The sequence below is a fragment of the Terrapene carolina genome, unplaced genomic scaffold, assembly GCF_002925995.2.
Source record: "Terrapene carolina triunguis isolate 2854851 unplaced genomic scaffold, T_m_triunguis-2.0 Scaffold58, whole genome shotgun sequence".
Lineage (NCBI taxonomy): Eukaryota > Metazoa > Chordata > Testudines > Emydidae > Terrapene > Terrapene triunguis.
The window spans coordinates 109892538-109920059 of NW_020664409.1; the positions used below are offsets into that span (position 1 = coordinate 109892538).

The following is a 27522-nucleotide window of genomic DNA, read 5'->3' on the forward strand; positions in this document are numbered from 1 at the left end:
ATTAAAGACTAGCATAATTAGGTGCGGAAGGATTAGGGTTTTATTGGTAAATGTCAATTTCACCACACACACACACACACACACACACACAGTCAAAAAGTCCATCAATGATAGAAATTTAGAGAGGCGCAAAGTAAGACAAAATGCTGTTTGAACTTTTTGACTTAAGGATATTCACTTCAACATGTTTGTGTTTTAACAGTGTTAAAGTTTTAACTTCTGAATCTCAACATCAGTTGTCATTGTCTGTTCCCCCCCATTTTTCACAACTATGAAAATTTAAATTAATAGAAAAAATGCTTGAAAATAAACAGATCTGTCAAAATTATAAAAAAATAAAATACAGATTGAGTTCTGCCAAGGTTAATCATGGCGCATGCACACCAGGGGCTGAAATAAGGTTGCGCAGGCAAGCTTAATTCTGATGTTTTCTAACTTATGAGGGCTTGACTTTGCAACCTGAATGTTCTCTTAGCAATTTTTGTATGATCATGCATATAGGGACAAGACGGCAATGTTTTCTAATGGGAAGGTCACTGGATTAGAATCAAGAGACCTGGGTTCTGTTTCTGGCTCTCCCACTGACTTGCTGTGACCTTGGGCTACTCAATTTACCTTCCTGAGCCTCTGTTTCCCTTCCCATCCTCTCTCTTGTCTATTTGGATTGTAAGCTCTTTAGGGAAGGGAGTGTGTATCTTCATACAGCTCCCAGCTCAGTGGGGCCCCAATCTTGCTAGGGGACTCTGGGCATTAGTGTATTATGAATCATTAATGATAATAAAAGTATGCCTTCATACTTATCTGTAAGGGCCCAGCATGTTCCCTGCCTCCATCCCCCTCCAGTTTGCATTATCATATGTTCAAACCTGATGTTATGAGGCAGAAAAGAGCATGATTTTAAAATGTCAGGAAACTTCATTTTTTTAAAAAAAAAGGTGAGCTTGCCCCATCCCACATACTGGGTGGCCGTAGACCTGTGGTTTTCAACCAGGGGTATGTGTACCCCTGGGAGTACGCAGAGGTCTTTCAGGGGGTACGTCAGCACATCTAGATATTTGCCTAGTTTTATAACGGGCTCTAGAGCCCTGCAGTGGGACTGGGATCCTGCGGGTCCTGCAGGAGCTGCTGCCATAATAGGAGGAGCAAGATAACAATTCAACAAACAGTGCAGGATGGAGTGGGAGTGAGTACTGCAGGGTGGGACTGGAGCGGGATTTAAAACCATAGTCCTACTGCACTGCAAACACGAATGCCCTATCTAGCAGCTGCTGCTCTCCAGCCACCCAGCTCTGAAAGCAGTGCCTCCACCAGCAATAGCGCAGAAGTAAGCGTGGCAATACCATACCATGCCACCCTTACTTCTGCGCTGCTGGTGGTGGTGGCATTGCTTTCAGAGCTGGGCGCCTGGACAGCAGCTGCTGCTCTCTGGCTGCCAAATGACAAGGCTCACAAGTGAAAAACAGGCTCAAGTATCACACTGAAATGGAAGTACAATATTTACATCCCCATTGTTTTTATTTAATAATTATATGGTAAAAATGAGAAAGTAAGCAATTGTTCAGTAACCGTGTGCTGTGACACTTCTGTATTTTATGTCTGATTTTGTAAGCAAGTAGTTTAAGTGAGGTGGAACTTGGGGTATGCAAGACAAGTCAGACTCCTGAAAGTGGTACAGTATCTGGAAAGGTTGAGAACCACTGCCCTAGACCACACTGTGGAATTCTGAGACTCCCACAGAGTTAAATACCAATCCTTGCCCATGTTTCTTTTTAAACTAAATACTCCAGTTTGCTATTGCCTGCAGCCTCACTTGAAGGCAGTCTGAAAGCTGCTTTGCTGCTGCCACCTAGCAGAACAGGCCATGGAGGCTGCTGGGCACTGTCCTAGCTGCTAGGCTGGGGATACTGCTAGAAATAAATATCTCCTAAGAGAAGCTGAAGGGAGTCAAGATACCATGCCCCACTGCAGACCCAGCTGCGTCACACAGGCCGCGTCTACACTACCCGATGCGGCGGGTAGTAATCGATCTATCGGGGATTGATTTATTGCATCTCGTCTGACGCGATAAATCGATCCCCAAATCGACACCCGTACTCCACCTCGGCAGGAGGAGTAAGTGGAGTCGACAGGGGAGCCACGGCGGTCGACTTGCCGCCGTGAGCACGGCCAGGTAAGTCTAACTAAGATACTTCGACTTCAGCTACGTGAATAGCGTAGCTGAAGTTGCGTATCTTAGATTGATTTCCCCCCCCGCCCGTGTAGACCAGCCCACAGAGCCTTTTCCTCCTCCTGCCTCCCTCCCCCCCGCCAAGTTACTCTTTTGTCTTTCAACCTCTCAGTCTCTGCCTGCTGACTCCTATTTTTCCATCATGATAGGTGGAAAGTCTTCAGACTCTGGAAAGCTTGTGTTCCAAAATGCATTTTGTGAAGCTAAGTGGAAGTACCAAAGGTTATGTAGTGGTTAGAGCAGGAGTCCAAGAGCAAGCATGCTTCCTGGGTTCTCTCCCAGCTCTGTCACTGACCCAGTGTGAGAGATCTGGCCATCTGGCTCATTTCAAAGGTCTTGGTCTCGGTTTCTCACTCCAAAATAGGAATAACATTTCTCTACCTTGCTGGAGTATTTGGAAGCTTAACTCATTAGTTTGGAAGGCACCTTGAGAGACTCTGAAATGGCCTATATGCATAAAGTGGTGCATGTTATTCTAGTGGCAGCTGAAGGCTTGTGGTTTGAATGTGGTAGATCTGTGGCTTTTATCTTGTGGACCACTTCCTAAGACCATTCCTCCTGTGCTCTGTCTCCTTTTTATTTTCAGGGCCACAAGCAATCACAAAGTAAAAGAAACAGTAGCCTTGGAGCTTAGCTATGTTAATTCCAATCTGCAGTTACTGAAGGAAGAACTAGAAGAACTGAACAGCTGTGTGGACATATACCAGAATGACAGGTAAGGTGTATGGGGAGGCAGGTCACCAAGCTCACCAAGAAAGTTGCTCGAGTTGCAGGGCCCAGGAAAATGAAGAAAGTGGTCAACGCCTAAGTTCCCTCTAAGGGGCCTGTAGAAGAGAGCGGTAGAAGGTGAGCGGGGAGAAAGTTGGGGTGTTGCAGGGCTGCGGCTAGGGGGAGTCCTCTCTCCCTGCTGCAGCCCTGGGGAAGCCTGCACCCCAAACACCTCATCCCTGGCTCCACCCCAGAGCATGCACCCCCAGCCAGAGGCCTCACCCCCTGCACCCCAAGCCCAACCCTCTGCTTTAGCCCTGAGCCCCCTCCCACACTCTGAACCCCTCGGCCCCACCCCCGCCACACATCACCTCCATATTGGTGCACATAACAAAAATCATTCTGCACAATCATCTAAAAAATTAGAGGGAACACTGGTCAAAGCCCTTGGAAATCAGGTGTGCTAGGCACCCAGGTGCCAAGACACCATGGTGATGGGCATAATATAAATACCCTGTACCTAGCTAGCAATATGCTCAGTCTGCAGTAAGCCTCAATACGTTTGCACAGTGGAAGCTGGGGCCCATTCCTCAGGAAAGTTGTGGAGAGACCTTCTTACCCCATGCCTCCTTCACAGTAGACATTGGGGTGTGTGGCTATGGGTGAAGTGGATGTGGTCTGTGTGTATATGTTGTATATGCAGCTGCCCATATAAGCAATGGTCCCTACACACTCTCCCACACAAATTGTATCCCTGCTCCTAGCTGGAATACAGCAGGCAAGGAAGCTGAGAGCAGGGCTGGATTTGACCAGATTACACCGGCCTTATTAATACAGTTCCTGCTGTTTGCACGTTTGGGGTGTCAGTGTTGTCTCGCTTCCGTGTAACCAGTGGGTACCACTGGACTGAGAGTTGGGAGATCTGGGGTTTGGATCAGCCCTTCCAATGACTTGCTCTGAAGCCTTGAGTGTGTCTTTGATTCTCTCTCTGCCTGGGTTTCTCTATCTGTAAAATGGGGATAATAACCCTGAGGCTTTATCAGCTAATGTTTGTGAAGTGCTTTGAGATGGATGGTGCTTTACAGGTACAGAAGGCTGATACAGGGGGAGTAATGCAGGTCTTAAATGTATCACAATAATCTCTCCTCAAACCAGGGGGTATGTAAGCAAAATCCCCCAACACACGATTTGCTCTGCAGGTAAAGCTTGAGTATGTAATGAAAGTAATTAAAAACATTCCTACCTAGGTGCTTAGCCTCCTTTTCTTGGTGCTTTGCTTCTTGTGAAGTGGATTATTCACATGCTTTTATTTCCCCATTTGATTTTTTGTTAAGAGGCCAGACCTTTCATTAATTGCAGCACATGGTTGCTTTGAAGTGCTTACCCAGCAACCTCATCTGCTTGACTCACAGTAGAGGTAGTCCTAGCACCCTAGCCAGCAGCAAGCTAACATGCTGGGACGTCTCAGCGGAGCTGTTTATCTGAGTGAGAAGGGAAGAAATGCCTGAGGTATAAATATCAGGGATGGTGCAGCAGTCTCAGAGCTTGAAATGCACCCCTGCCCCCCACCCCCAAACTTGTGCGCTCACCTTGGTTCACTATAAAGCAGTTCAGCGGGTGCTGCCTATGTAGCTGTCTTGATGTCCCTTGTTCCTTCTTAATACTTGTGTTTCGAATAGGGTGAAGTTAGCAGAGGGGAGGTTTTGTGCTCCAAGAGGGTTGCCTGAAAGCAATGGTAAAGTATGAACTGCTCTCAGTTTGCAGCTCATTATAGAGATAGTGAAAGTAAAACAGAACTTCTCCCCCAGGTGCTGACTGGGTGGCCTGCCCATATGCTGGGCACGCAAGAGCTAGATTTAATAATGTAAGGAATCACCGTGAGCACCCTCATCCCCCATCGGGGCCACACGGTGACCTCTGAATGCGGCTAACTATATCCGACACTGGAGTTTTTTCCTCTTCCCCAGTGGTATGCAACCACTAATATCGAAGGGCCAGATGTTGCAGCCTTTCCCCGCTTTAGTGCTTGGTCAGGTGATTACTCACCTGATTCAGGGCAGCTGAATTGAGACTACTTGCATAAAAGCTGCTTGAGGTGAATAAGGGTTCAGAATCGATCCCTTGACTCAGTCATCCAAATTAGTAAATGATGCAGGTGATTCCTAACCACCCCAGGCAGGCAGGGGGATATCGTTCTGCTCCTGTGCTAGTGTGACTTCCTGGCAAGTAGTCCTAGGTCTTGTCTACACTACCACCTTACAGCGCTGAAACTTTCTCGCTCAGGGGTGTGAACCTCCTCCCCCCCCCCCCAGAGATGCAAGTTTCAGCACTGTAAAGTGGCAGTGTAGATAGTACACCAGTGCCAGGAGCCACTCCCCTCGTTGGTGTGGGTTTTTTTACAGCACTGGGAGAGCTGGTGCCATGATTACACAGCCACGTTAAAGTGCTGCCGCAGTAAGATATGTCTACACTACGTACGCAACTTTTAGTGACACGACTGTGCTGCTAAAAGGCGTGCACTGTAGCCGCTGTTTGTCAGCTCTCCTGCCAACAAAAAACTTCTACCCCCAACGAGCAGCATTAGCTTTGTCGGCAGGAGACTGCCTTGGTTTTGGCAAAACTTTTGTCTTTCTGGGTTGTGTGTGGTGTGTGTTTTTTTTGTTTTTTTTTTAAATAAACACCTCTGAAAGACACAAGCTTTGTCGTTCACTTGCCCAGTGTAGAAATAGCCTTAGTCTTTGTAACTGCCCTCAAAGGCCCTGTTTTCTGTAGTTTTAAAAAACACCAAACAAAACCCTCTTCATTTATTTTGTGGCATTTGGATCAAACTGAAATCTCATTAGAGAAAAAGTGATAACCCCTTTTCCACACTCATTATAGCTCTCAGGAGGCTGTTTATTCAGTGACTGAGTAAGTATGAACAGACCTAGATGTGCATGTTTGTTTTTCTCTTCCTCTCCTCCCCCCCCCCCATTTTTCATGACCATGTGATATTTCAGAAACTGCTGATAAGCTCTTGGTGTTAATGACAGACCTGGGTTAAATAACCTGTTATTGTGTAAACACTGACTGTAATGGTCCTGACCCTGTGTGACCCGCTCCAGATCTCACTCCACGAGCCTTTCCTGCCTCTTTGAACCAGTCCTTTGGGAGGCTGTGTGTGTTTGCGCTAGCGTGTCCCTGTAAAGAGGATTAGATAAGTTCCCAACTTTAAATAAACAATTGTAGGTCCATTAGGCAAGTTGTGGTTTGTGCAAAAGAGGAGGCCTGATGGAAAAATCTCGATCTGCTGATTTACACCGCAAAGGGTCCATCACTGAAGCAGCTAGAAGTGGGATTATCATTGCTTGGGGCTCACTTTGCTGTACTTTCTCATCTGTACAGGAATCTTCTTTGCAGATCTAACCGTGGACTTTCGAAGGGGCACTTGTATTTGGTTAATACTCTCTAGAGATGTGGGGAGAGGGTCCCAAACCAAACCTTGCTAATCGAGGGCTGTACATTGAGGGCCTGATTCTGCTCTCACACCTGGTGACTAGGAGTTGCTCTACTTTACAAGTCAATGGAATTACAGCAGAGTGCAGAATTGGGCCCTGTATCTCTAATAGGCAAAACTAAGCCTCTGGATCCAAATGCTTCCAAATATGGGATTTGGTATCCAGGACACAATCTGAACTTTCCCAGCATTGGCGTTCTTGGTTTTAATGTTCAGATCCTGCCCACTATAGGAAGAGGCTTGAGCTTTGCTGCAAACTGATCTGAACCTAGACTGGGGTGGTCTCTTTGCCAAGCTATAATGTGCTGCAGGCCCAGTGACCTGCTGCTGCTACAAAGACATGAAATTAAAATTCAGATTTTTCCAGTTTTAAAAGGCAGCCCTGGCTTGATCGTTCTCTTGTAACCATTGAAATGCTGGCCCTAAACTACTTGACAGGAATCCTCTTTTTAAATGTTGATGTTGTAAACCATTTACAGGGCACACATTAATGAACACTTCTCCTCTTCGGAGTGCTTTACAAACATTAACTGATCCTGTGATTGTAGGCCAATGTTAAATCCCCATTTTATCGGTGGCAGGAACTTAAGCCATCCTAATTTCTACCCCCTTTGGCAAGTCACTTAAGTGTCAAAACTGGGATTGGATCCCAGGAGTTGCTGGATCCCTGATCTTTGCTCAGATCTTTGCCTGTCTCCCAAGAGCTGTTCATTAAGACACTTTAGACCAGTGGTTCTCAAACTTTTGTACTGGTGACCCCTTTCACATAGCAAGCCTTTGAGTGCGACCCCCCCTTAGAAATTAAAAACACTTTTTAATATATTTAACACCATTATAAATGCTGGAGGAAAAGCAGGGTTTAGGGTGGAGGCTGACCGCTCATGACCCCCCCCCATGTAATAATCTCGTGACCCCCTGAGAGGTCCTGACCCCTAGTTTGAGAACCCCTGCTTTAGACCATTGCAGCCAATTCAGTTTCTGATCTTCTGGCTGCTTTTTAAAAATTTAAAATAGCAACCTAAAAGCACTAGTTTCTTACCCATGCACTGCAAAACATGCACCCAAAGCCCTCATAAAGTAAAATGCTGTTCCTGATGTGAGATCTTCCAAAACTACCTTCACAGCTGAGAACGTTCGTGTCTGGCTTGTGTGTGCTCCCTCACAGCCTGGTCCTCTTTAAGTCAGGTGGGAGTTTTGTCTTTGACTTTAATGGAATCATGGTCAGCACCATGGTGAAGTGACCATTAACCTGAGACACTCAGGCCTATAGCATTTGGGCTGCCATTGAAGTAGGCCAGAGAAGAATATAAGAAATGCCCCCAGCGGATCATATTAATGACCCGACTAGTCTCAGACACTGGCCAGTAGTGGCTGCTACAGAGAAAATTAAAACCCACATACTGCACTTTTTGCCATTCTAATCAGGGGTAACATTTCTTCCTGACCCCAGCTGGTGATCACTTATGGCCTGAAGCATGAGGATCCTTTGCACGTATAAGATAATAGTGACTGGAAATATAAACTTTGTTTGTCTGTCATCTTTTGTTTTAGTGAATCTATCAGCGTCCCTATGATTCCTTTGGGGCTAAAGGAGACTAAGGAAATGGATTTAATGGCCCCATTAAAGGTAAGCCTGCTTAAAGTTATTTGAGTTGACATTCTGACTAAGGTGGGGTGGCACCTCCCACCTGTATGAATCAGCTGTCATCCTGCTGACTCCTTTTAACTTTAAGAACATAAAGGCATAAACTTCAGTATAGTTACATTATTCCTTAAATATCGCATGTACATACATCATGCCATGAACATCAATATGTTGCAAGCTTTCAACAGAGACCTTACATGTTATCCTTTATGGACAAATACCCTGTAAGTAATGTATTTGATATAGTGAGTTTGTCCGGTCTGAGATGAGTTGTTTGCAAAGAACAGGGGACCCATTGCCAAGAGGCCTATGTGTCTCAGTAACACCAGTTTATAAAGCCTTGCAAATAATAGGCCAGATCACATCCCCTGGGCTTTTACTTACAGAGGGGATGAAAGCAGTGGAAAAGCTACCAAAGAACTGTCCCAAAATCTCTTGCAGATGGGAGCCCAACCAGTTCTCCAAGAGCCCCTGTGCATAAACATTGTTTTGTTTGAAGCTTTGCAGGGTTAGGGAGTGTGGTGGAACTGCAGAACGGTCTCCTGGCATTGTTTGCCATGTGTTTACAAGAGGCATCTACTCCTTTGCTAAGAGAGATGGTCAGTTGCTTGTTCAGTAGCCACAGAAATCACCCAACAAACTAAACGAAAAGCTTCTATTTTTTCCCTGTCTCTCCCCTTACCCTCCCTTTTCCAGGATCTCATCTGTGAACATTATGGGGAAGATGGCATCTCATTCGAAAAAGAAATCAAAGAGCTCATGGAGCTTCGGCAGGTTTGTACTCCTCATGTTTAAAAATGAAAATCTACCCTGTTTTGGCTGATTTAGGAGGAAAATGGGGCTTCTTTGCAAATCATTAATTCTACGGGTGATCTTTACACGGAACTTCAAGAGCTGTTCTGTAGTGCTTTGTGTGCTTTATATCGTTGGGGTATGGGATTCCCCGGAGCACATGTTGGAAAAATTGCGGCTTCAGTTTATAGGTTACAAAATACTGTATTGGTGCAAGGGTCTGCCGTCATGAGTCAAGCTTTAGGACTGGGGCCCTAGTGAGCAAAGATTAAAATTGGACCATGGTTCAACCGTCAGAATTATTTATCTAAAATATCACCCTGCCATCTGAACCTCAGACAATTTACAGCAGAAAAGCCCAGTGCTAGAATGGAAAAAGACTAATTTTGGATCTGTTAATAATGGAACTCTATGGTTCCACCCCATATCTATTAAAACCTGTCATCTCAAATTGCCTTTTGAAGCCAAAATGAGCTGCTTCCCACACCTGCATTTGATCAGATCTCCTATTTTTCCCAAGCTTTGGTAGATTAATGTAGCTGCCACAGCAAGGCTGCAGTAAAAACACCCCTAGCTTTCAGTTTGCTGAGGTCAATCTTAATAATCCAGCCCAGAGTTGGACGTTCTCTAACTTGCCTTTCCTCTAATCTTAGGCTTCATATGGGTGAAGTGGTGCCAACTATGGACCTATATGGTTAGATCCAAAAACTTGTATTAAAAGGAGGTTAAGGTTTCAAAGTCAAGCACTCAAAAGTTAGGAGATGCTTTGCCAGTAAATCTTTCTTCAGCCCTCCTGTATCAAAGGGCATAGGCACAGACTTTAATTATGATCATATACTATTCCCCCCCCGCCCCCCCAGGATCCTTGCCTCATTCAGTGTACGGGTGTACTGTCATTTTCTATCATGGTAAAAGAATCTCAGATATGTTCATATGGGATGAATTTCATCCCCCTATGCCAAAGACAAGGCCTCTGCACCTCTTAAATGTCACTTCTGTGCCCTCAGAGTAGTGCTGAAGTGGCACTGAGTGACGCATAGGCCTTATGCTCTCTCTGATCAGCAGGGAGTGTCTCCCATTAATTGTTGGTGCACTTGCCACTGTTTCGCCCCTCTTGATGTCTAAAAGCCACGGCAGCATGTGTTACTCTTTTCCCTCTTCTTCCACAGGCCATGCGGACTCCCAGCCGGAACGAGGCGGGGCTAGAACTTCTGATGGAATATTACAACCAGCTTTACTTTCTTGACAACAGATTCTTCCCTCCCAATAAAAACTTGGGCGTCTTCTTTCACTGGTTAGTGAGGGTGGTTTTTGTTGTTGTTTTTGTTGTTCTGACCTGTAAGTGTAAAAATGTGTGTGTGTGTGTGTAGTCTTAATATTGCTGATTTTGGGGGCTGGGGGTAAATAGATCCAGATGCCCAGGCCCTCTGTAGAGCTTGTTCCTCTGAAATATTTCAAAAATCTGGCCTTTTCTCTCTGTCCTCATCACCAGAAGTTGGGCATATTAACATAAAGATCTGGGTTCCAGCACTACATTCCATGTGACCTTAAACTCAGTGAAGTCTGCAAAATGGGGATTTTAATGCTCCTGTATCTTTAAGGGCATTGTAACCTTGTTGCTGTCTGTAAGTGCTTTGAGATCCTTTCCAGCATGTGATGTACAGTCAATGCAAAGTGTGATCACAGCATTCATAGTTTCTATTTCAAGTTGAGCAAAACATGGAATCCAGCGCATAATAAATGGAAAGAGGCTTGTTTTTTTTAAACATCAATGCCCCAGAGGCCTCCTTGTTCGTGCCACATCTTGTTGAGATGTTTTCGGGTCTGGCAGGCACCAAGTCATAGACTGCCCTGTGGAACGCTGTGCAATGGCATCATTCCCTTTGTGGTGGATTGTCCACTGCTGACAATTTTCAAATCAAGATCGGATGCTCTTCTAAAAGATCTGCTCTAGGAATTATTTTGGGGCAGTTCTCTGGCTTGTGTTCCAGAGGAAGTCAGGCTAGATGATCACAGTGGTCCCTTCTGGCCTTGGGATCTATGAAATTTCAGGTCTCATCTCTGTGGCTAGCCCTTCTACCAATATAGGCATTGAGAGTGGGTGGCTTTTCAAGCTGCTGAAAAGGCTGTTCCCCTTTTGGTAGGCTTAAATTTATGCTCCAGTGATATCCAGTGCATACTGGCAAATCTGCATTTTAAGCTACAAATTTGTCTTCTCCCCTCGGTCTTTAGGTATGACTCGCTGACTGGAGTCCCTTCCCATCAGCGCGCTCTGGCTTTTGAGAAGGGAAGCGTGCTCTTCAACATTGGAGCTCTGCACACTCAGATTGGGGCACGGCAGGATCGCACGACCCTGCAAGGAGTCGACCGGGCTATAGATGCTTTTCAAAAGGCAGCCGGTAAGTCAGCTGTTTGGAGCTTTCTTGGTGATTTCTGTTTTTTCTCCCAGGAAAAAATGGTGGGGAGGACTTGTTGCTCATTTCAAGTGAGAGACTTTGGCGTTGTTGAGCGTATGCTTCGTAGATGCACTGAGCCTGGCCAGTGCCCCCTAATCCTGACCTGTAGCCCCCTGCTCTGCTATAGTACCAGACTAATAACCCACCAAATCCCAAGTTTTGCTAATGCGTCTCTCAATCCTGACCCTGTGAGAAGACCTCATGACCAGTATGGAGAGTGCGTTGTTCTGAGGCATAAAGAACAGGAGTACTTGTGGCACCTTAGAGACTAACAGATTTATTAGAGCATAAGCTTTCGTGGGCTACAACCCACTTCTTCGGATGCATATGTGACTGGTATTGCCTCTAGTCTGAGCCCTTTAGACAGTTGCACCCATTTACCAGAATCAGACTTTGACTTCACCAGCACATTGGAATCGGCAATCACCCATGGTGTGGAGCAGCTTAAGCACTGCCGGAGTCTCTAGAGCACACACAGTTGAGGCAGGCAGGAGCAACATACCAAAGTGAGGCAGAGTTTGGAGAGCACTGAGAATGAGTCCTAATCATATGAAGTGCCAGGCGTATCAGTGGCCATCGTCTACTGCTCTGCTAATCCCACTGAGTGGTGGTGGTGGTGCTCTCTGCTACCTCCATTTGCCAGTCCTCCACTTGATTTTAGAGTTGTAAGCAGAAGAGTCTTTTGCAATGTCTCTCTCCAGCTGCTTCTATTCATGCAGGTGCCTTTAACTACCTGAAGGAGAACTTCTCCAACGCCCCCAGCCTGGACATGAGCACTGCCTCGCTGAACATGCTTGTGCGACTGATGATTGCGCAGGTGCAGGAGTGTGTCTTTGAGAAGGTCACCCTGACCAGCGCCCAGAATGACTTCTTCACTCAGCTGCAGATTGCACAAGAAGCAGCCAGGGTACACATCGCTGCACAGCTTCTGTTTGAACCCGGCAAAGCTGCCCATCTCTTGTGGCTTTACTCAGCAGAGCCGTCTGGGGTATGGCGGGAAGAGGAAAACCAGCAGGGAGGAACATGCAGAACCCTTGAGCAAGGGGAGATCTAGGAGGAAGCACAGCTGGCTTGGGGGATGAGGCATGCCCTGTGGGGAAGCAGTGGGATGGGATGGGACTACATGGAGCTGTCACTGCTGCAATGAGCAAGGGAGGCACTGCAGGCTGTGCACACTTATTGCCCCCCTGGGGGAAATGCAACCATTAGTCACAGCTATCGGGAGGGGCAGCCATCAGTTTCCTGGGTACTCCACGCCTGAATCGTGAGCTGAGCACTTGTAAATATTGTTAAATCTTAATCCATATTTCCAAAAAATAAGGAATCCTCTGTGAGAATTGGAGCTAAATCACACGAGTCCTTAGTTGAAACAATCTCGTGACCGGAATGGATCACTCAATTACCCTGTTCTCTTCACGCCCTCTAAAGTGTCTGGCACTGGCCACTGTCAGACAGGATACTGGGCTGGATGAACCCAGTATGGTCGTTCTTGTGCTCTTAAGAGAAGTGTGGGGGATGAGCGGGGTCCCAAAGGACTGGAGAAGGGCAAACCTAGTACCTGTCTTTAAAAATGGGGAACAAAAAGGACCCAGGGAATTAATTATAGACCAGTCAGTCAAACTTTGATACCTGAAAAATACTGGAACAAACATTAAACAATCCGTTTGTAAGCACCTAGAGGATAATAAGGTTATAAGGAATGGATTATACTGGCTTGGCTTGATTGGTTCTTGACTAATGTCTTCCTTTGATGGGGTTACTGGGCTAGAGAATGGGGAGGGGAAGCAGTAGATATGATGTATCTTGATTTTAGTCAGATTTTAACAGTCGCACATGACGTTCTCATAAACAAACTAGGGAAATGTGGTCTAGATGAAATTACAATAAGGCAGGTGTACAACTGGTTGAAAGTATCAGGGGGTAGCCGTGTTAGTCTGAATCTGTAAAAAGCAACAGAGGGTCCTGTGGCACCTTTAAGACTAACAGAAGTATTGGGAGCATAAGCTTTCGTGGGTAAGAACCTCACTTCTTCAGATGCAAGTAATGGAAATTTCCAGAGGCAGGTATAAATCAGTATGGAGATAACGAGGTTAGTTCAATCAGGGAGGGTGAGGTGCTCTGCTAGCAGTTGAGATGTGAACACCAAGGGAGGAGAAACTGCTTCTGTAGTTGGATAGCCATTCACAGTCTTTGTTTAATCCTGATCTGATGGTGTCAAATTTGCAAATGAACTGGAGCTCAGCGGTTTCTCTTTGGAGTCTGGTCCTGAAGTTTTTTTGCTGTAAGATGGCTACCTTTACATCTGCTATTGTGTGGCCAGGGAGGTTGAAGTGTTCTCCTACAGGTTTTTGTATATTGCCATTCCTGATATCTGACTTGTGTCCATTTATCCTCTTGCTTAGTGACTGTCCAGTTTGGCCAATGTACATAGCAGAGGGGCATTGCTGGCACATGATGGCATATATAACATTGGTGGACGTACAACCGCATCTGCTCCAACCCCTCAGACAGAGACCAACACCTACAAGATCTTCACCAAGCATTCTCAAAACTACGATACCCACACAAGGAAATAAAGAAACAAATCAACAGAGCCAGACGTGTACCCAGAAGCCTCCTGCTACAAGACAGGCCCAAAAAAGAAACCAACAGAACTCCACTGGCCATCACCTACAGTCCTCAGCTTAAACCTCTCCAACGCATCATCAGTGATCTACAACCCATCCTGGACAATGATCCCTCGCTTTCACAGACCTTGGGAGGCAGGCCAGTCCTCGCCCACAGACAACCCGCCAACCTTAAGCATATTCTCACCAGCAACCACGCACCGCACCATAACAACTCTAACTCAGGAACCAACCCATGCAACAAACCTCAATGCCAACTCTGCCCACATATCTATACCAGCAACACCATCACAGGACCTAACCAGATCAGCTACAACATCACCGGCTCATTCACCTGCACGTCCACCAATGTTATATATGCCATCATGTGCCAGCAATGCCCCTCTGCTATGTACATTGGCCAAACTGGACGGTAATTAATTGTTCTCAGTGGCCACTGAAAGTAGGACAAGAAGTAATGGGCTTAATCTGTAGTATGGGAGATTCAGGTTAGATATTGGGGAAAACTTTTTAACTATAAGGGTAGTTACATTCTGGAGCAGGCTTCCAAGGGAGGTTGTGGAATCCCCATCATTGGAGGTTTTCAAAAACAGGTTGGACACACACCTGTCGGGGATGGTTTAGGTTTACTTGGTCCTGCCTCAGTGCCCAGGGGGCTGGACTTGAAAATCTATTGAGGTCCCTTCCATTCCTATGTTTCTGTGATGACATAACTGCATTTTCTAATCTTACTTAAGGATAATTTGCTAATTCTATTCATAAACAATGGTTAAGCTCATAAATCATTCCACTTTGCACCACAGCAGTTAGTAATGCTATCCACGTGTAGTGTTAAACTCCCATCCAGGTGCTAAATATAGACCAAGAATATGTTGGGTGTTTAAAAGATGCTCACTCTCCAGCTATGACTCCATAGAGCCCTCCCTAATTTCTGAAGAGTCTTACAGCTCTACTAAGATGACACTTCAGGGTGAAGCCAGGATGATATCTTGGCTTGGGGTCATTAATGCTGTAGGCCCTCTGAGTGTTCCTTCAGCTGCTGTAAATGCACTGGGTGGAGCAAGTCAGGGACTAAACTCACTTAGTTCTGGGATTTAGGAGACCTGGGATCTATTGTGTGTGGCCTTGGTCAAGTCACTTAACATCTATGTGCGTTAGTTTTCCGAAGCATAAAGCAAGGATAATCTTTACAGTCTTTGAGCTCTAGAGATAAAAATGCTATATAAGTTTGACATACTGTTATGATTTTAATTATACTGCGTTGTATTGTAACAAACACAAGTAGTTGTGCCACAGAAGTTAGAGCTGGAAAAAGCCTGCTAGGTTGCCTGACACACTCACTGCTTGTGCAAGATTGTTCTCTGCCAAATATTTTCTGTTGCTTTGGCCACTCTAATCTTTGTCCCAAGTGATGAGGCTTCCACCCCATCCCTCAAGACTATTTAGCCTCTGACTGCCAGAAGCTGGGAGTGGACAAGAGGGGATGGATCACTCGATGATTGTCTGGTCTGTTCAGTTCATTACCTCTGAAGCATTTGGCATTGGCCTCCGTCAGAAGACAGGATACTGGGCTAGATGGACCATTGGTCTGACCCAGTATGGCTGTTCTTATATTCTTAATCCACAGCCTCACAGTTAGACTGGTGTCTGATTGGAACCTTCTCATTAATAGCCTGTGTTTTGGTGGTTGCAGGTTGAAGAAGTCTACTCGTTGGTGCATCAGACCATGACCCAGGCTCACGTGAAGGATTATGTACCTTTCTCATGGGCCACCATGGTCCATGTCAAGTCTGAGCATTTCAAGGCCCTCTCCCACTACTATGCTGCTGTTGCACTTTGTGACTGCCCCTGTGAGTATCAATCCTACAGCTGACCTGCAGCCCAAAGGCGGCTGTGCTGTCACCTAAACGCTTGTTTATCTTACGTCTTCATGTAGCATTCATCAAAGCAACAGCTCAGCACTTGGCCCCTCAAGGTTCAAATGTGGGACATGAGCAAAAATGAGAGGGACACAGAAATAATAGTGCAGGAAGCATAATGCCTTGTGGGACGTTTTAACATAAACAGAACTGTCTGTAACCTCACTTAATCTGAAACTGAGGACAGGGTGTGTAGTGGAGGCGAACTTGATACACTGCCTGCCTGCTTCTTGTACAGTGTTTGTAAAGGCCTTCGAGAGCACTGGCTAAAAAGTGCAATAGGAATGCAATATGCTCTCCTTTTCAGAGTTGCAACAGAGACATGGGAATAAATCGCAAGGAAAGGAGAGGGCTTGTGGAGTGTTGATCCAGCACTTGCCAATCAGTACGGTATCTCTAAGGCTACACTAAGAAGTATTCCACTTAGCATTCTGTACCTAGCACTGCCTGTGGGTGCCCTGTGCCCTCAGAGTGAAGGGGTAAGGCTAGTACAGGGAGACTGCTTCAGAAAAGTTCATTAAGGCCCTGGCCTGGGACTTGGAAGACCTGAGTTCAATTCCCAGCTCTGCCACAGACTCCCTGTGTGACTCAAGGCAAGTCACTTAATATCTCTGTCTCCATTCCCCATCTGTCAAATGGAGAATATTTCTTTTCTCCCACCTTCTGTCTGGCTTGTCTGTTATGTGTATATACACAGTGCCTTGCACAGTGGAGCACCAATCTTGTTTGGGGCCTCTAGACCAGGGGTTGGCAACCTATGGCATGCGTGGCAATTTTTAATGGCATGCTGCTGCCTGCCGGGGTCCTGCTCAGCTCGCTGCCGAACCCCGGCAGTGGGCTGAGCCGGACCCTGGCAGGAGGCAGCATGCCATTACAAATCCTGCCCGACCCAGCCCGCTCTTCTCCGCCCCCCGCCTACTGCTCTCTCTGGTGGGGGCAGGGGGCAGAAGCAAGCTTGGTCTTGCCGACTGCTGCTGTAGGGCAGGCTCCACCGGTAGCCAAGCCTCCCCCTCCCCCGCCTCTTCCCCCAGCATGCTGTGTTGAGCCCCGCCTCCTCTCCCTCCCTGCCGCCGATGGCCCTTGCAAGGGAGGGGAGAAGAGCAGCCCCAGACCGGTAAGGAGGTGGAGAAGAGGCAGGGGGAAGAGGGGTAGGAGCAGGGCGTATCCCTCCAGCCACTGGCCCCGCTCAGCCCGCTGCCAACCTGGGGTTCTGGCTGCCGTCCCCTTGCCAGACGGGGTTCCGGTCGCAGGCCCCGCTCAGCCCACTGCCGGCCTAGGTGAACGGAACCCCAGGCTGGCAGCGGGTTGAGCAGGCCGGCGGCTTAAGATCAGCATTTTAATTTAATTTTAAATGAAGCTTCTTAAACATTTTGAAAACCTTGTTTACTTTACATACAACAGTAGTTTAAGTCTATCTATAATATAACTAGAGAGAGAGACCTTCTAAAAAAGGTTAAAATGTATTACTGGCACGCAAAACCTTAAATTAAAGTGAATAAATGAAGACTCAGCACACCACTTCTGAAAGGTTGCCAACCCCTGCTCTAGACAGTACAGTAATATAAACAGCTGACTTCAGAACACATAGATTTCAAAAATCAAGATGTAAGTAATACTTTTACAATGGCACAGCTCCACAAAGGGGGCTTAGACACTGCAACACTGAGCATCACAACACCTAACTTCTGGGTGCCAAGAAAATGACAGGAACAACACTGGGGTCTACAAAGCCTACATAATGAATGGTCAGATAGGTACCTTAGAATGGGATCCACAAAGCCAACAAGAGGGGTGTGTCCTAAGCCCCACCCCTCTGAGTTCAATTCCTGTTCTCCTCCGGTTATTGAATCACTAACAGAGACCAGCATTTGGTCGCCTAGATTGCATGTGGGGCCTCATCAGAGGCTGTCTAACTCCATGTAAAACAACAGGGGTGGGATGGAGGGAAACCTCCTCTATAACCTTTGTCCCTGTGGTTAATGTACTCACTCAGAATGTGGGAGACTCCCCACCCCGTTCAAGTCTCCCCTCTGCCTAACAAGAAGGGATTTGAACAGGGATCTGCTACCTTGCAGGTGAGTCTCCAAACCAGTGGGCTAGGGGGTATTCTGATGTGGGTCTCCCTCACTCTGCTATTGAAGTTGTTCCACTTTAATTAAATGACTGGATCATTTAAATATTAATTGGGCATGACAAAGAGTTAGAATGACTCTATTGGTTTGGACACTTAAATGAGAGAGGGCAGATCCCTGTTCGGATCCCTTCCTCTCATCAAGGAGAGGGAGCACTTGAAGAGGGGATTAGACCCTTGCAAGCCGACTACAAATGTGGGGTTTGTGTCGTGTATGCAAATAACTTGACACTTTCTGGTTCGTGTCAGGTTGGCAGGGTGTGGCCAGCGGTGTGTCTCGCCGATGGCGAGTGTGACGATCACCACCTGGCTGAGCAGCGAGAGCCAGCTCAGCACCTCGATGAACAAGGGGTTGGGGCCTGGTGCGTTCCACACTTGGCTCTGGCCCAGGCTGCCACTGCTGCTTCCTGCCCAGCAGGAGAGGGGGGCGGCACTGACAATATGGTGATTAGGAGCCTGGCCCTCAGTGGCCCCTGCAGGCCCAAGGAGACCGCAGAGCACCAGCTGGTGAAGAGCTGAGACTAGGATCCCTCCCCTCCTCCCCCACTGTAGTCAGCACATCGCTGAGGGGCCCACTCAATGTGCTTTACAGGATAGTCAGGCCTGGTCTCTATCCCAAAACGCTTACACTCTCTAACCCCACTTGTGGAGTACTGCCTGACAAGTGATAGGGAGGGGTAAGGTGAGGAAGGAAGAGGGTTGCAGCAATGCGGTCATTTCAGGGGTGTGTGCGCAGATCTGTGGTTCAGTTGTCTCTTCCTCCCCACCTCAAGCTCCCTTTATTGGCTCGTTCCACACGCGTGTCACAGACAAAAGCGAGTCTTTAGCAATGGGAATGAGGAGAGGGTGCTGGGTTAGTGGGCCTGAGTTGGGAGGAAGCTCCATGAATAGGGGATGATTGGGGAGGTGGGGGTGGAGGAAGCTTGGAGACTGCTGTAGGAGTAGCAGGTGAGGAGGGCATAACAACTGGCATCGTTATAGGGCAGCGGGGGCAAAACAAGCATTTTTCTAAACACTCCAATGTGTGGCTTTTGCAGTGACTGTCTTAACAGTAACAGCTGGTTAAGGGGTGGGAAGGGGAAAGCAAGAATCAACAGGAGAGTCCCCACGTTGCCACATCATGCCCATTCCGGCTTTTGGGAAGGCAACGTGTCTCTGCAGTTCAGATGCCACAGCCATTGTTTGTTCCCTCCCTAGGTATAATCCAGCCCTGTTGTTCAGAGTAACAAATCCTTAGCCAGTGCAACAGGCCATCAATAAACTCTTTATGCCAAGATTAATCCCCAGCTGGTACAGTACTTACACAGAAAGTCAGTATCCGTAATGCCAGCATGACATAGGGCTGACTTCAGATTCAACAGGCTTCAGCAGTTGCTTCCAGTTAGTGTTCTGGGAACATGCTGGCTTGATTATTATTATTATTATTTATTTATTTATTTATTTATTTATTTAAGTGCTTCTGTTGCTCCAGGTCATGAGCCCTCCCAATCTCTCGTTATCACCTCCTATTCTCTAGAGAGGAGATTATGCTGTAATCCTGAAGTGCATCCACACCTAAAAAGATTAGTCGCCGCTTTGGCCAGGGACTAATTACAAAAAAAAGCCAACACAAACCGACTAGATCCGCAGCTCGAAGGGCTTGTGACAACCCTTGTTTGTTTCAGCCTCACCAGGATTGTGCTTTGATCTAGCTCAAGTAGTAGCAGCGCAGCTGTGGCAGCAGGGGTGGGGTGGCATGGGCCAGCCTTCCAAGTCTATCCAGGACCCATGGCACATACTGGAGTGGCTAGCCTGTCCCGCCACCCATGGTGCTCTGGCTCTGCTGCTATTGTTACCATAGCTAGCCCAAAGCTGGTTTGACTGTGTCTGTGTGCTGCGATCACCCCTCTTGATCGCAATGTAGCCATACCCTCTGTATTTGTGACCTTGGCATATATATCTAGGACACTTTTTTCCTTTTCATGCCTGCTTTAAAAAGGAACTAAGGAAATTGGGAGAACTAGAAGGTGCCCAGATACCACAGTGATGGGTGCAGTATAAACCCTAGAGCTGGTGCAAAAACTTGAAATTTTTCATACGTTTGGTGATTTTGTAGGCTGCCCCATTAAATACACAGGCTCCCTGCCCTGCATTTGGATCCTTTAGCACAGAGGCTCTAGTGTAATTAAAAACACCCACCCTTTAAACTGTTGGAGCAATGTAGATCGAAGTGCTCCTGCAAACAGGCTATCTGCCTTCTCTCATCTGCCTGGGAATTTCCAGCTATTTATGGCTGAGTAATGCTTTGAATATCCCACTGAGCCTGTGTACGCCTGCTTGTTTCACACAGCCGTGTCTGATGCTGACCTCCCAGAGCACGAAAAGGCCTTTGTCCAGTTTCACGTCACCATGCCGGAGGGACCATCGCTTCGTCTTGTGCTGCAAGATCCGGAGGAGCGAAGGAAACTGGGTAACTATCCCTCAGTGTAGTCAACCTTGTATGGCATTAGCCAGGAGACAAGTTTTGATGCATGAAAAGCCCCACTGTAATCCCACTATTTCCCTCTGTGGACAGCATCCATGAGGGCTTGGTGAAGAAGTACTGAGAAACCATGTTCAACACCCTCCCCGCCCCAGCTCTGCCTTTTCCATGGTGGTGGTTTGAAAGGGGTCTCTTCTGGGATGCTGTGACTGGAACATGCCAGATGTCTCCCTTTCCATAGTCAAACTTTTAACTATAAATCCTACACCAGCCAGGCTTGGGGGATATTTATCAGGCAAGGTGCCTTGGAGGCTTATTGCCTCACTTCTCAAGACCTCAGTCCTGCTTTGATGTCTTAAAGATAGGATCAGGGCATGAAAAATGTGTGTACTCCCTCTCCTTTTCCTTGAATTAAGTCCATGGATTTCTGTAGAAATTAAGCTGTCATTTAAAACAAAACAAAACCAAAAAGTTTTTAGCCTTTCTGGTTGCAAAGATCCTTCCAAACATGACTGGATGTAGCTCTGGCTTCCTGAGCCTGCAGTCAGTTCTAGTGCCTCAGAGCCCCGAGGGCAATATTAAAGTGAAAGGATTCTCTTCATTTTCAATCTTCTGCTTGGAAATTCTATGATAGAAGCAGACACTACAGCTACTTTCAGAGGCAGGGTAACAGACATTCTCCGGTGACTGTATGTGTAAGAGGAAATAGCATTTTGTGGGGTCCTATGTTCTTCTCTCAATAACTCTGCATTACATCTGCTTATTTTGTCCACTAAAGAAGTTTTTCTAACTGCCAATGCTGCAAGTGCCCCTAGGATCAGAGAGCCAGGCTGGGCTCTTTCTGGCTCGCATATAGCCAACACTATAAAAGTACTGCACTGGGTGCTTAGTTACAAATACTGCTGGTGATGCATGAGCCAGAATGGAATCCAGCTCTCTAACGTCGTGGGGTTGGCTCTCCAAGGCTAACTGGAGGCAAAAACAGGAAAGTTTACTTCAAACATTGAAGTCCGCAGTTATCACTCTGAATACATCCCGGGAGAAGCTGTAAGTGTAGGCGCTTTTCAGAGTTGGACTCACTTTAATGGCCCTCTTGCACTGCATTCAATGGGTTTCTTTCACAGGATGTAATGGGAGTTGGATTGGGCTGGGAGTCTGTAATGGAACCCAAAACTTGAGCAGGAGGTGTCTTAGCATTAGACTTTTATTGGTAAATGTTGGGAAACCTTGATTTCACTGTACACACACAAACTGATTGTTTCCACCAATAATGATCACAATTTACAGCTAGGCAAAGTAAGAAATATGCTGCTTGAGAACTTATTAGCGTTTAGGGATGTTTACTTTGTCAACATCACATGTCAAAATATACAGTGTGCTTTAATGGTTTATAAAGCTTTAACTTTTTGAATCTCCGCATCTACTCGGGGTTGGCAGTTTCCCAGGAAAAACTAATTTAGGACAGGATGCTGGTAAACACCAGTTTAAACTGGAAAAAATAATTTTATTATTAGACTATACTAATGCTCATTACTAAAAATAGTTAGCAATTTGATGATTTCGCAGTAATGTGGTCTGTTTAATTTTAAGGAAAGGAAATAAGACCCAAAAAATCCTCAGTCTAAAACTATATACTATTGCCTTGGCTACCTCAAACTGAAACTTTGGAATCTGGAAATTCCCCCTTCTTTGTTGAAAACATGAAAAATTACATCTTTATTTACCAAACAAAGAAAGGGAATTCCCAGATTCCAGCACTTTCATTTGAGGTAAACTGCAACTAACTGTCCAGTCCAGTACTGTCTCTTGATGTGGCTGCTGGCGGGCAGCTGAATTCAGTACAGGAACTCAAGTCAAAATATTTCAACTGGAGCAAAAGTGGACCACCACCTGACCCAATTCATGGCTAGTTTGAGAAAGTTGCGAAGATGGCAGAGTTTCTTAGATGCAGAAATGGCAAAGAGAAAATGATCAGGTAGGCAGACTGCATGAGGAAACATTTTGCAAAATGCAGTGGAAAGAACAGACACACCGGACCAATGACTTTGGTTAAATGCACATGAGTATTAGACTCGGACTGTGAGGATGAAGGTACTGATAATACTGCACTGTCATTGCCTCAAAAGAAAGCCAGGTCCAGGTCAGCTAAAGACATCAAGGAGGAAGTGTCATGGCTCTTCTCTGAGTGATGTCACTATGAGTGTTCCACCGTGTGCGCGGCAGCACCCCCTGCATCTGGCTTTTGGAGATCTTCGTTAACCGTGGCTGTTGGGCTGCACATGGGCATCTCCTCTATCTCGCGCTGTGAGCAGGACGTGTGTGTGTGTGTGTGTGTGTGTGTGTATAGCGCTGTGGGTTCCAACTGCCCCCCAGTTCCTTCTCTACCGCCTTTGGTCTGGGCCAGAATCCACAGCAGAGCCTGCTTCTCCGTTACCATTGATAGTGCCTTACTTGTTGTTTGCAGTTTGTTAGTTCTTTCCTTCTGAACTCTCCCAATTTAAAAAAAAAAAAAAAAAAACTCAGCTTTTCCATCTCCTTAACCTTCTCGTTAGTTCGTAGTTTAGGTTTTCACTTCCTACCCTTCTCAACTGGGGAGCTTTTCCCTCACCCTCATGCCTGGCCCTCCTGGATTCAAGAGGGGTATATCCTGCCAGAATGCCTTTCCAGTAATCGACGGCCACCTGCAGTACATTCGCTCCCCGGGGAAGGGACACATCCCACAAAAGTGTGCTCGCTGCCAGGGCCAGAAAAGACTGGGACATTCGCTTGTGACTTCGCTTCATGGAGAAATCGCTGTGTCCAGCTTTGGAACCCAGCCCAGACACTTCCCCTCCACGGCCCTCACACTCCACTAGGTCGTCTACTGACCCGTTTGCTGTGTCCTTCCAGAAGAAAGTAGTCTCCTCCCCGCTCTGACCCGAGGAAACAGGCTCCCTCATCACCCCTTGAGACGCCGCCTGCCACAACTCCATCCCCAGCAAGGTCGGTTGCCTCAACATCCTCAGAGAGGGGACATAGTGGGACCTGGAACCTCTCGTACTGACGTCAGCCAACAGATTTGCAGCCCTTGGCACTGTCTCTGGGCATTAAAGACAGAGATGCAAGACCTCTGAAACCAGTGCCAGCCAGACCTACTCCGCGCCTCACAGCACCAATAAAATCGTCAGCACCGACAACCCTACTAGCGCTGACATCCTTTTCAGCACCGACTAAGTTTGCAGCACCAGGAAAGTCTTCAACCCCATCAGCTGTGCCAACAATGCTCTTCCCTCCTCCACAGGCGTTTTGACACCTCAAAGACCTGTTTGTCTCTGAGGTGCCTGAGTCCCCCCACTCCTCGAACGTGACCTACATCCACTGCCATCCTTGTTGCTGGAATCCCATCACTGTTCCCTGAGGATGGCACCTGCCTTCCCTAGCGATGTAGAAGAGGAGAACTCAGTCCCACTCGAGACAGTCTCACAAGGCCTCTTCTGTACGTTACGCGCAATCCACCATTGGACCAGGCCTCTGGTATGGATGCAAGCCCACGTGCCACTCCCTCAACGTTGGCCATACTGGGATCCTTGGGCCATGTATAGAGAACAGTTAGGGAATCCTTCCACAGACCAGCTCTGAAGGCCTTCCCCTTCTTCATCAGTCTCTCACCCACCACATTGGTCGCTCGCCTCTTCCCATACCGGAGGAGGAAATTCCACTGCTGCTCCACTTCGCCTCCTCTTCTCCTGATGAGGCCATCATGTCTCCATCTCCTACTGCAGCTGATAACTTCTGAAAGTGTCTGAAGTTATTTTGCAGACACTCTTCAGATTCCTTTAGAGGAGGGGAAGGATCAACAACATAAGCTACTCCACATCCTGCACATGTCATCGTCCTCCAAAATAGCTCTCTCTATCAACCAGGCCCTTCTCGATCCTGCAAAAGTACTCTGGCAAACCCCAGTGTCCATTCCATTGACTTGAAAGTGGACGGACAAAAAATACTATGGTCCCGCCAAGGACTTGGAATTTCTTTTTACTCACTGCACTCAGAATTCCGTGGTTGTCAATGCCATGCAAGAAAATACCAATCTTGACTTATCCACCATGTTAGAGACTGGAAGCGGCTGGACCTGTTTGGATGTAAAGCTTATTCATCTGCTACTCTCCAGTTTTTCGCATATCCAATTACAAGGCTCTCATGGCTAAATATAATGACAGTAACTACTCTAAAATACAGGAACTCTCTGCCAAGACCTTCCTGATGGAAAAACTGGGACAACTCCAAGAGCTCATCTCTGACGGACACCTCTTAGCCTGCACAGCTCTGCAAGCCTCTTTAGACTCGGCGGACAGCACTGCCCGATTCATAGAAACTGCTGTTATGAGGCAGGTGTCATGGCTGCACCTCTTGGGCTTTTCTAAAGAGGTACAAACTACAATAGAGTTGGGCCCCAAATTATTTGCAGAGCGTATGGATGACTCCCTTAAGGATTCCAGGCAACTCTCCACGCTCTCGATATTTACTCTCCAGCGCCAAAGAGATGCCTGGGAAAGTATCGACTTCCACCATGACCCCGACCACTGTGTTATACCTCAGAGCAGCAATATGATACCCAACAACATCAACAGAAGCCACTTACCAAACGCAGACATGACTCCCCGGGGAATACTTCTCTCACCTCCAACCAAACAACAATTTTGAAGATGTGGATGAGGCCTTGAGAAGCCTTCCTCTGTTCCAGTCATATCAAACATTTTTGACATCCCACCAATTTGGCGACCTACTACCCCCTTCCTTCCATCACAGTGTCTAATTACCTCAGATAAGTCAGTTCTGGTGCTCGTCAGAGAAGGTGATGTCATCCCTTTCCTATCTAACCCACCCTGCCACCCTCCTTCCCCATCCCTTTTCATGGATCCTTCTCATGAACCCATCCTAGGAGAAGAGAGAAATCTGTGATTGGGAGCCATAGAACCAGTCCCACCCCAACGCAGAGGGAAGGGTTTTTACTCCTTACTTTCTGGTCCTAAAGAAATCTAGTGGATGGAGACCAATCCTAGACCTTTGAAACCTAAACGAATTCGTCAAACTGCAATGCTTCAAGATGGTTACCCCCTCCACTGTTATCCCAGCACTGGAACAGGGGGATTGATTTTCGGCCCTTGACCTCTGACATGTACTTTCATATCACAATACATCCCACCCACAGACACTTTCTCCAGTTCATTATGGGAACCGACCGCTATCAGTACAAGGTACTGCCCTTCAGACTGTCGACGGCCCCTCATGTATTTTCTAAGGTCCTTGCAGTAGTCACTGCCTCTCTCTGTAAAGAGGGCATCGTCATCTTTCCATACTTGGACGACTGTTTCCTCAAGGCCCCATCTGAAACGGACACACTTCGCACCATCCATATGACCACGAACCCTTTCTCAAGCCTCAGCCTTCGCATAAACCTGGAAAAATCTACATTAACACCAGTGCAGAAATTGCAAGGCAGTGGTACCTCAGCAAAAATCCCATTTTTTTTGCCATATTTACTTGCATTTAAAGCACAAGAAGCTTCAGATCCAAATCAATATTTTTGTCCACTATCAAGAAAAAAGATTCCCCTGTCACAGATTTTTTAAAAAAATCTGAAGAATATTGATATTCCATCCGACTTCATAGAACTGATGGTGCAATTGCATCCGTGCCCAGCAAGTTCAGCAATCACAGAAAAAAATCTTTTTTTCAAACTTTGTATATATCAATTCAGAATTTAGGAATAGGCTTAATCTATCTGCAGACGTGTAAGATTTCCAAAGGGGTCCGCACCCTGCATTTTAAATTTTGTAGGGGTCTGCAAATGAAAAAAGATTGAAAACCACTGATTTTAGACCAACCATGTAAGATGTTATACCACCTTGTCAGCAGTCAGCTCACCTTCATCTTCAACTAAGTAATATTCGAGGCAGAAATGCCAGCTCAGACAGTTGACTTTAGTTCTAAAACATGACTTAAAGTCTCCCTCCACTCCCCAGAGAAAGTTATGTCCCAATGTAAAAATTAATTAGAAAGCAACATAATTATCTGAGAACTTTTCAGGACATGCCTGGGCTCGTATATTTCTTAATTGCTATTCTCTATTGAGTAATCCTTTGATCACCAAATCCAGACAGACCATCCCTGTGTGTTTCTGTACATGATAGGAAAAAGCAGGAAATCCATCATAGCACTTACAAAACCAAGTTCACGCCAGTGTCCAAGAATCTACGAATTCCAAATAGTGGTGTGTATTTTTAATATAGATCTGTTAGAAAACGAAAAACACTTATTTTAATGAATTTCTTTCTCCTAGTAGAGAACAGGGCCTAAAGATACTTGCCTTGTTCACATCCTACAGCACAAATATTCACTTCTGAGAAACGTATAGCGCAGAATCTGGTATGTCAGGTTCTGATCTCTTACACCTGTGTAAATCCAGAGTAATTTACTGGACTGTGTTCCCATCGTGTATCTTTAAACTGGAACTACCATAAGATTGTCAACAAAAGTGTTTATTCTGTGGTTTATCACTGGCCATAGGTAGCTTCCTGACTCTGCATCTGTGTTCATAAATTCACAGTTTAAGGCCAGAAGGAGTTAGAGACCTAGTCTGACCCCGTATATAATTCAAGCTTCTAAAGCCCACCCAGTTACTCCTGTAAAGAGCCCAATAACTTGTTTGGCTACAGCAGATCTTAAATGACACATCCTAAATCGTAACTGAGCCCATGTTGGGCTGAGCAGTAGCCCTGCATGGGGGCAGAGGGGGAACCCTATACCAGTAAAGAACTGAATTGAAAACTCTGTCATTGCCCAAGCCCATGGAGCACGACGACTCCTGTGAGGCATAGAGGTGAGGCCTGCATGTCCATGATTGGTGCTACCTCCACTCAGTTCAAGATGGAGCACTGCCTGCTTGGGCAGGTCTGTGCTGCATTTGGGAGCTGTGGTTGCAGCCTGTATAGGCCCTCCTGACTTAGCGTTGATCAAGCTAGCTCACCAAAAGTAGCAGTGAAGTTACTGGGACTGCTTTCTGCTGATCTGCTAGTGG

At 46.5% G+C, this 27522-nt stretch overlaps 1 protein-coding gene across 2 annotated transcripts in view; it reads left to right on the plus strand.

The window, feature by feature from the left end:
* The window catches only part of RHPN1 (rhophilin Rho GTPase binding protein 1), a 56395-nt gene that overhangs the window by 17738 nt on the left and 11135 nt on the right, over positions 1-27522 (plus strand). For both annotated transcript variants that reach the window (XM_026646910.2, XM_026646914.2), the window contains exons 3-10: positions 2814-2942; positions 7983-8058; positions 8773-8850; positions 10038-10162; positions 11101-11267; positions 12044-12231; positions 15645-15801; positions 20331-20450. In XM_026646910.2, the coding sequence (XP_026502695.1) occupies positions 2814-2942; positions 7983-8058; positions 8773-8850; positions 10038-10162; positions 11101-11267; positions 12044-12231; positions 15645-15801; positions 20331-20450 (1040 nt within the window). The remainder of the gene's footprint in view (positions 1-2813; positions 2943-7982; positions 8059-8772; positions 8851-10037; positions 10163-11100; positions 11268-12043; positions 12232-15644; positions 15802-20330; positions 20451-27522) is intronic.